At 46.5% G+C, this 10321-nt stretch overlaps 1 protein-coding gene across 1 annotated transcript in view; it reads left to right on the forward strand.

Moving 5' to 3' along the window:
* The first annotated feature begins 433 nt into the window (after positions 1-433).
* Positions 434-10321, forward strand: part of ROPN1 (rhophilin associated tail protein 1) — an 11095-nt gene continuing 1207 nt past the window's right edge. Inside the window, exons 1-4 of the mRNA XM_060149040.1 lie at positions 434-549; positions 3948-4065; positions 5340-5501; positions 10015-10190. Coding sequence (XP_060005023.1) covers positions 434-549; positions 3948-4065; positions 5340-5501; positions 10015-10190 — 572 coding nt within the window. The remainder of the gene's footprint in view (positions 550-3947; positions 4066-5339; positions 5502-10014; positions 10191-10321) is intronic.

A 10321-nucleotide genomic window follows, 5' to 3' on the forward strand; every position in this document is an offset into this window, starting at 1 on the left:
CCAACAGGAGTTGTATGATATGGAAATGGTCATGATAAGATGTTGAGTAAATAAGCTGTTTTGTATGTCCCCATTTTTATATATACAAATATATATTTACACTGAAAAAATTCTGGAAGGAGACAGCCAGTATTTTGGGATATCACCAGGGATATTTTTGCTTACTCTTGTTAATATCTACTTTTTAATGAACAAATAGTATTCTGTGTTTTTTATGTAAATGAAGGAATTACAACAACAAAAAGCAGGGATTAGTGAAACACTTTCTAACCTTGGAGATCTGTCTTGTGGGATAGTGAACTCCCCAATACTGAGAGTGTCTAACAGAGGCTGGATGACCTCCTATCCAAGATTCCTGTCATTTTATGATTCAAAGATTTTTATTTTGTTTATTCCTCCCCACCCCCAACCCCGACAATAGGTCAACCAACCAATGCCTCAGACACATAAGCAAATATGCATCCCCCCGGAGCTGCCGGAATTGCTGAAGCAATTTACCAAAGCCGCCATTCGGACCCAGCCGCAAGATCTCATCCAGTGGGCCGCCGAGTACGTACTCCTTTCTCACCTCCAGCCCGTGGTTCCCATTGGAGGTGGAGGTAGGGGGTGGAGGAGGGAAGGTCTTGGAAAACTGAGGAGGCTGTCACGGCTGCAGCCTGGGAGTCGGGACTGATCGGCATAATCTTTGGGATGTTCAGTTCTTGCATTGCTTTGGTGCTTTAAAATCCACACGTAAATACAGCAAACCGGGCGAGGATGGAGACCCTCCCCCAAGGGAACGAGACTGAGCAATAGGACGCCAGAGCTATAGGCAAAGTGTCCTAGGGCAATCAGCAAGAGTCAGATTACCACATCACATCACACACGCACACTCCACCCTGTCCCTGCCCTCCACCTCCACCCCTCCCCCACGCCCGTCCCAGTGCAAAGAAGGGTTCAGAATCCCGCGGAGCTTAGCCTGCCTTTCCCTGGTGTAAACCAGGGCCTCATCCTCAGGTTTAACCACTAGATGGCAGCAGTGCACCTGTGGGGGAGCGATGTGATGAGCCCAGGTGGAGGATTGTGTGGGATCAGTCCAAGTGGCTTCGCTCCTGAGTTTACTCCTTCAATGGGACACCTTCCTCTACTGCTGTTAAAACTCATTCTTGCGCCCCAGCCAGACACTTTGTATCTTGTCTTTGGGGAAATTGTTATTTTCTTGACTGTGTCTTTGAACTAATACGTTCCTTCAGCATAAGGATGTCCATACAGTACATGTTGCATTCTGGAGAAGCGAGGCAAGCGTGATGGGAACAGGCGGAGCACCGGCTCGGCTGCAAACAGCGTGCCTCCACCACAGGTGTCCTCCTTCAGGAGACACCTCCAGAGGCTGCTCAATGGAAGGAGCTTACACAATACCTGCTGGCTGAGGCTGAAAGAGCTTCACACACAAAGCCTCCCGGCTACCAAATGGCTTCTTAGACAAAAAGTGCCTGCTTGAACTGGGGAACTGAGGCTTGGGGCAGGAGTTAGGAGCTGACCAGACCTCCCGGGGACCATTTTCAGGGGATTTTTACTGCTTGGGGATGACCTCCTTATAGGGCTTCAGTGGGAGAGGGGGATGAGGAATGAGAGGCTGCAGAGTGGAGCTGGTGGGTTGGGGGAGGGGGGAATGTCCGCAGCATGAGGTTGAGGAGGTGCAGTGGGCAGGTGGTGAGAAGAAGGTGCGGACACCTTTGAGAAGGCTCACGACGCAATCTAAGAGGAGCCTCACACAGTCTCCGGTTCCTGGGTTGGGCTAGGACGAAGCTTTTACAAATGGAAGGAAAATAAGCCTGTGGTGCTCATAAAAATAGACACAAATAGGGTTGCTTTGCCTAGTAATGAACTCTGTTTAGTTTTCTAGTCTAAATTTTATATATTACCTCTAAGATTGAATTTTAGCGTCAGAAGACTAATTTCTTTTGGCACACTCAGACAGACTTTGTTCTATACTATACGATAGTTTAAAACCCCATTTTATTGTTCTTGCACTGCTTTTATAGCAAGAAAAATGACATTTCTTGGTATTGTCCCTGACATTTATGGGAGAAAACATTCCACTGTTGTAGTCTGCTTGCTCCCCCATATTGTATCATGTGCTATAAATGTCTTAGATATCTGTGAAGAATCAGTTTGTAGTTTAACTACAATGAAAAAGGAGAACATGATCTAAGAACACTCTCCATGTATTCAGACACGGAAAGCACTTGTCAGACAGTTTAATGTAACTTACAAACCTGCAGCATTTTAGAGGTAAAACTCCACAAAGTATTTCCCGGATGAAATGTCTACTTAATTCACCACAAGCAAAAGTTTCCCTGCATATGTGTTGTCCATGAAGAAACCATCTACCAGACATCAGCAGGACATAAACTAATTTGTCTTGTGGTGGGTAAGTGTGACCACACAAATTTGAAGAACCATGGAACTGCTCACTGCAGAAGACGCTAAATAACCCATAGAGGATGAAATCCATGACTACAGCCTCATTTCCACGTTCTCTAACCAACTCTGCTACAAGGTCCAAAGACATCGCTGCTGAGCCACACCCACCCGACCACTGACCTGTCTGCGGAGACTGCTCATGCACATCGGTAGAGGTCACCTGAACGTATTTCTTCTGCTCCCCCTGCTGGTGACCTCCAACAGGTGCCTGGAAGGTGTTTTGGTACTGGAAGCCGTTGCTCTGCATTGTGCAGTGGCTTAGAGACAAAGGGTGGTTTGCCCCATCATTGTATGGCTTTTATAAAATTCCCTCTGTATTCTTTTTATATTACCTGGATCTGGAGAAATTAATAAAATAAAATTAATAAGAGAGGGGGCAGAGGCTGTGATCCAGGGGTAGTCAATAACAAGGCTTCTGATGAAGACAGGCCCTTCCATATGGCATCGGTGCCCCAAGTATCAACTGCTCGTGTCCAATCTCTGCAGCAGGCAGCCTCTTCCCATCATAGATCAATCCCCAAACAGGGCTCAGTGTTTGTCCACACTGCACCAAAACAAAGTCCATTCCACAAAGCACTGATGGGCAGGCAGATGTTACTGAAATTTCTGAAGGAAGATAGAGGAGGATTTTACAGCACACACCCCACGTGAGTTCATCTCAAACCCTTTTTGCGCTTGTCTTCTCACCTGAGCCTCCATTAGTGCCCTGCCAAACTTCTCTCCCCTCCCCGATGGAGCCCCAAGCCTCACTTCCTCCAGCTGGAAACCCTTCCAGGCTCACCCCCCAGAGCACCCCATCTCCTCCCCTTTCTTATGGAAGTCATTTTAATCTTCTTCCAACTTCTCTTTCCAAGATTACATACCCCTACTACTACCTAAGACCAACTTTAAGTATGTAGATAGCCATCGTACCAAGCATAAAGACTTTTATATTTGAAAGAAAAATCTCCTCCAAGTACTAGGATTCTTCCTTCATAAAAAAGAGTGGGGGATTTAAAATGACAATTTTCTCTCTCCTTTAATATACATACACATAAAATAGACATGCATATGTACATATACAATACTTATGTCAATATATTATCTGTCTCAATATATATGCCTATATGTGTGTATGTATGTGTGTGCACGTGCACACATGCATATAAAACACTTAGGAGGGAATGACTGAAAAAAATACCCAGACCTAATGTGCTTCAGGGAATTCCATACCAAACACTTGGTACTCCTCATCCTTAGAGAAGAACAAATCTTTTTATTCCCTAAGCCATCTCTATACCTTAAGTGTAAAGTAACACATTCAGGCTTTTCCTGTACATAAATGAACTAAAAACAGTGTCTGGCATATAGAAGCCACTTAATAAATGTTCTTTCCTCCATCCCTTCCCTCAAAGAAAAGGGAGAGGGGATTCCCAAAGCATCCAGAGGCCACTGAGGTAGAGGCTGCTCCCCCTAGCCCCCCAACTTTTTTTTTCTTGTAGTTATTTTGGGGCTATGTCCCGTGGAGAGGTTCCTCCGGTGAGAGACTGGTCTGAGCGAGTGACTTTGTCTAACTGGGCTGAGCTTACACCGGACCTGCTAAAGATCCTGCATTCTCGGGTAAGGGCCAAACGGCAGCACGGAGGGGGGATGTAGGGACGATGTCAAGGTTGGGTGCGTACAGACAAAAGTCACCTGGCCGCTCACCATTGTCTTAAAATTCACTAAACCATGCACTGAGAGTAAATCTTCCCATGGGGAAATAGGAATCATGGTGAAATAGGCTGTAAGCTGAGTTGTCAGTTGGGTCATCCCATGTCGTCCTGAAGCTGGCAGAATGTCCAGGGGCTCAATGCAATGTGAATTCCTTCTCTCCAGAAAGTGCAGGTCCACATGCCTTGCCAGTGTCTCCCTTACAGATCAAGCCCAGATACGATGCCAATCACAGTTGGGGAGGGCCATATTATAGTTCCCCAGTTACCCCAGGTGCAGACATAGCCTAGCTTTTAGGTTCTCTCCACAGCCATATCGTCCTGGGAGCTGTCCTGTGAATGGATGAGGAGGGTCTGTCTTGAGAAAGCTTGCAGTTTGGCCAACTCCCAAGAAAAATGGCTTAGCACTACTATACCTCACTTTAGGATCCAGGACCAAGAGGTTTGGGGTGATTCAGGACTGACTTAGCCGACTGCCTTGGTCCCAGAGGCTTAGCATTTCACTGGAATCGGAGGACCAGGGAAGGTGTAGTAGCACTTCACTGGGGCATCTGCACCATTATTGCATTGTTGGCCGACAACTGGCCATTTGCGCCCTTCCCTCTTGACCACCAAGCACCTTGTGCAGTAGACATGGCAGAGATCCGAGGTACCTGGGACCAAGCAACATTAGGCATCCAGACCACAGACCCCACGTTATTCCCAGGAAAGCGTGAGCGATGCATTCAGGGTCTAGTGCAAAGAACTCAGCGGAGTCTGGAAGCAAGAGATTTAACATCTAGTTCTAGTTTCACCACTAATTAGTGCTCTCAGACAAGTTCTCTGCCCCTTGGTTTCATTTTCGGGCTGCTTTATCTGCCTTACAGGGACAACCTAGGGATGAAACAGCAGATAATAAAAGCACTAGAAAAAAATTGAAGTGTAATATACATGTATGTTTTCCCCATAACTCTGATACCTGAAGTTTGAATGATTATATCTCAGCACGTTCTTCACTAGGCTGAATATTTCTCTACGCTTACAAAGAGAACTGCCAAACAGAGTCTCTGTTGACCCCTGGCACCTTCCCCCACCCCTTGATGTGCGCTAGGAGAACCGGGGCCTTGCCCCGGGTAGGTTTCTCAGGGCCTTCTCTTGTCCTGTCCCTCATTCCCTGTCTTGTGTCTGTCCCCGGCCCCGCAGGTTGCTGGCAGACTGATCGTCCAAGCAGATGAGCTGGCCCAGATGTGGAAGGTGCTGAATCTCCCACCCGACCTGTTTAATAGTGTGATGAACGTGGGCCGCTTCATGAAGGAGATTGAGTGGCTGAAGTTTCTCGCCCTTTCTTGCAGCTCTCTTGGAGTTGTAAGTTAGCTTTAATGGTTTTTGTTCCTTAAGGGAAAATCTCTAGGGACCTGGCAGAGGCGGGGAGGGCTGGTAAGAACACACAGTCAACTCCCCAGGGTTCATGAGGAGTGTGCCCCTTCTTGTCTACTCCTTCTCCTCTCTGAATTGAGGTCATTTCTCTGCTCATCAGCCAGAAGCAGGGATTAGGAGGAGGGAGGGGAAAGCTGTCATCAGGCTCTGGGGAGAGGTCGACTAAAATGCAGGTTTGGGATTATTTATGAATTTCAGTCACTGCACTTAGGTTTATTTCCATTACCACTCCACTCCCTCCATTCATATTCCTTAAGGTAACCAAGAGCCAGCTGTAGAAGATGGGCTTATACTTGGGTTTCAGACACCTAGAAGATATACCAATAGAGATTTTTAAAAAGAGGTGCAGCCTTATCGAAAACTACTATTTGATAAGCACAATTGGATAGAAAAATCAGAGAGAAGAGAGCAGGAAAGGAGAGATGAGGCTATTTCCAGACTCAGAGTCCTGACATCCCCAGGGATGCAGGATGCTCATACAAATTCATGCCTTTTCCAAATTTGACTTGATTGACAACGGCAAAAGCCGTTTTCCTGTTTTAAAGAAACCAGTTCATATACATACTTAAAAGCTTTAGGTATCATCTTATATGTGGACTCACTCTTGTCAAACACTATTATAATGACTTAAATGAAAATGAGTCAGAAAAATGATTTTTTTAAATCCCTGAAATACATACAAGTTTAAAACTTAATGAGAAAATTACGGCCTCTGCCAAAACTAAATGGTACGAAAAAGGTAGTTTGAGTCATTCAGTATATTTAAATACAATCTTGTTCTTTCTTCTCGAATATCCTGGGTATGCACATTAGACACTTTTGTTAGTGAGAAAAGTTACCAGAAATACTGTGGTCCAACTTTTCCTGTGGCTGCTGCTGATCTTTCAGCATAATTATTTCTTTAGAGAGGAGAGGCCATTTGTGGGGTTTTTTTCCTTCTTCGCTGCCCTTTCTAGCACCCTTACGCAATGAATAAACTACTCTCAGCAGCAGAGGCAGATAAGTTGCCAGTCAGCACTATCACACTTCTGTGGAATTAGCCCCAAGGACTGGGGAAAATCACAGGGGAGAAATAAAAAATGGGCACGTTTTATGAAATTCTCACGGGGTCGCAAGTTTACTCACACCATATTCAGAGACGTCCAAGGAGGGGGGAAGTGTACCCATACTTTCTCTGTCGTTAATCCTGCTCTTCCCCATCTACCCTACCCGTGAAGGGTGGAGTAAGAAAATAAGTAGATTCAACCCAACCCAGGACTTTTCATCTGCTGCAATAACTGAAAACAGCTACAAGGTGAATTGCTCAGTCTCTCAGATTTTTCCTCACTGTTCCTCTCTTCAAGGTGGCAGTTGTTCAAGGAAAGTGGTGATGCTGGGATCACAGAGCAGCCAGGAGGAGGGTTCCCACATCCCTTGGTCCTCTCTGGCATCTCTTTTTTTTTTTTTTTTTTTGCGGTACGCGGGCCTCTCACTGTTGTGGCCTCTCCCGTTGCGGAGCACAGGCTCCGGACGCGCAGGCTCAGCGGCCATGGCTCACGGGCCCAGCCGCTCTGCGGCATGTGGGATCTTCCCGGACCGGGGCACAAACCCGTGTCCCCTGCATCGGCAGGCGGACTCTCAACCACTGCGCCACCAGGGAAGCCCACTCTCTGGCATCCCTTGTCTCCCTGGAAATACTCATCTGTGTGGTCACTAGCTGTGCAGCTGAAGTCTTTGGTCTCTCTCACAGCACGACGGTCCCCCAGCCAGCTCACCTCCATTCTCCCTGGTGCTCAGGGCCTCTTTAAGTCTCTTCTGGGTTGCCCTCAACTGCTCCCTGCCTTTGATGCTCTGTGTCACAGCCGCTCAGCACCTTGGAGGTGTCTGAGTCCTCTCCTTGTCCACATACCTCACAGTAACCAAGAGTGACTTCGGAAAATCAGATTCCAACCCTCCCTCTGCAGCTGTAAGGTTTACTTTGATATGGCTGCCACCCAAACTGGGCAGAGGAAACCATGAGGTGAATTCTTTCTACCTCCCTGCTAAAACGGGGAGGTTGGCCTAGATGTTCCGTGAGGTCCTTTGATCTCCAACATCCTGTGGTTCAATTCCACCTTCTCTGCTGCCACAGAGACACCATCAGGCCTGGCTCTGGATGACAGTGGAGCCCGCCAATTCTGAGAGGCACTCAGGTGTCTGACTTTGCTCCCCATCATCCCTATGTCAAAGAACACCTAGAGGTTAGGGCTTCCCTGGTGGCGCAGTGGTTGAGAGTCCGCCTGCCGATGCAGGGGACACGGGTTCGTGCCCCGGTCCGGGAAGATCCCACATGCCACGGAGCGGCTGGGCCCATGAGCCATGGCCGCTGAGCCTGCGCGTCCAGAGCCTGTGCTCTGCAACGGGATAGGCCACAGCAGTGAGAAGCCCACATACCGCAAAAAAAAAAAAAAAAGAACACCTAGAGGTGAAGTCAGCATGAAACTCTAGTCTGTAAATAAAGGGTGCCCTATGGATCCAGGGCCCATCCCATTTTGCCCACTTGGTTAGTGTTGGACTATTGCTGGGAACTTAAATGTAAGGGTGGTCAGGATGTCACCATCTGGAGGAGGGTGGTCAGGATGTCACCATCTGGAGGTCAGGATGTCACCAAAGGAGGTCAGGATGTCACCATCTGGCACTCTTGCTAATTGCTACATTCTTGGAGGCAAGCCCAGAAATGCCCTCCTTTCTTTGCCAGTTCACCAGCCAGCCATGATCTCTGGGCCATGTGGAAAATCCAGCCCCCTCCTTATAGAAGAATCTAATGGCAGGAATTTTAGGAAGCAGGTGCATTTACTTCCCGAATCTGCATGTGATTCACAATGCTACAGTATGCAGGCCTGTGTTCCTCTTCCCCTTCACCACTCCTTCCTCTAGAATACCTACCAATCTTATACAAGAGGAGATCGTGTAATCGTGTTCACTGGAAGGAAGGGCATGTTTTGTTAGCAAATAATTCACTTTCTGAGCCTTTCGCCTCTGAGTTTGAAAATGAGGCTTGTAAGATGCTTACAGGCTATCTCTATGGAGTGGATCCCCATCTGACCAAAAATTCTTGTGCAATAGAATGCAGATCTCTGTCTACTTTCGAGTTATTTAAGTTTACCAAAAAGCTCCAGTCTAGAGAGTTCTTATCCATTCATCTGTTTATTAAATATTTGAAAATCATATAAGGGCAATAGAATTTGAGTTATCTGAATAATCAATAAAAGATGTTCAGGGTAGAAAGCACCTTTATCAGTGTGCTAAGGCTGCCGTAACAAAGTACCACAGACTGGGTGGCTTAAACAACAGCAATTTGTTTTCTCACTGTTTTGGAGGCTGGAAGTCTGAGATCAAGATGTCTCATTGGCTTGTAAATGGCTGTCGTCTCCCTCTTTCTTCACGTGGTTGTCCCTCTCTGCATGCATGTGTCTGGTCGGTCTCTCTCTCCCCCATTCTCTCTCTCTGCATCCTAATCTCTTCTTATAAGGACACCAGACCTATTGGATTAGAACCCACTCTGATGACTTCATTTTAACTTAATTAGCTCTTTAAAGGCCCTATCTCCAAATACAGTCACATTCTGAGGTTCTAGGGGTTAGGGCTTCGACATACGAATTTTGCGTGGACATAACTCAGCCCATAACAGCACCCCAATTTGGATGAGGCTGTAGGAAGAGGACTACAGAACAAAGGCAATAGGGGAGTAGGCTTTTTTTTAGAAGCAGAGAGGATGAGCTATAGATGGAAATTGGGAAGTTCAGTGCACACATGCTCACAAAACTACCCAAAATCACTGTCATGCTGACCGCAAGTCATGCACGTGGCCTCCCATCCTCTCTGACAACCTCTTACCAGCCTCCTGTGTGCCCACCCTCCCACCCTCCTTTGTGGAAGGGCCTGGCACACTGCCTCACACAGTGCTTCACGATGACCTCCAGGAGAGAACTCCCAAGGGCAGGAGAGAGGAAATGAAAGCAGTCTGCTCCCCTCCTGGGGCATTGCTCCAAGTGTCTCACTGGAGTACACAAGCTAGACTAATCATTTCAGCCCCTTAGAGAGAAGACTGCAGGGCAGCAAGAAGAAATCATTCTCATTTTGTAGATTACAAAAGCAAATTCCCCTCCTTTAGTGAGATTATTCTAATTAAAGTAATAAATGTCTTAAAGCATTCAACAGCTTATAAACTTAATTCCTTGAAAGTATCCCTCCAACCAAGAAAGGAAAGGAAAAAGAAAGGCACCCAGTAGATACTCAATATTTTGGGATTGAGTTAAATGACATTTGGGTGTAAAAAATTCAAGCTTTCCAGAATATTACATCATCCCCACTTTATTTTACGAGAGCAAGGTGTTCGTTTTCTTTGTCGTTATCTAAACTGATCTTAGTAATTTAGTTTGCAATAGTGACCTTCTCCTCATTTAACCTTATGGCTTTACAGACCATTGCCAGAACCCTCAAGATAGTGTGTGAAGTGCTATCATCTGACCACGATGGTGGCCCTCCCCGGATCCCTTTCAGCACCTTCCAGTTTCTCTACACATATATCGCTGAAGTGGATGGGGAGATCTCTGCATCACATGTCAGTCGAATGCTCAACTATATTGAACGGGAAATGTAAGTAAACATTTACCAATTGGAGGGGAAAGAGTGTGCGGAAAACAAATATAGCAGGCCAAGATATAGTGAAGTTACTGTATTATACCGCTCTGGGAACAGAGGCATATTGTGAAGAACAATAAATAGGG

This window comes from Lagenorhynchus albirostris, chromosome 5, assembly GCF_949774975.1.
Source record: "Lagenorhynchus albirostris chromosome 5, mLagAlb1.1, whole genome shotgun sequence".
Lineage (NCBI taxonomy): Eukaryota > Metazoa > Chordata > Mammalia > Artiodactyla > Delphinidae > Lagenorhynchus > Lagenorhynchus albirostris.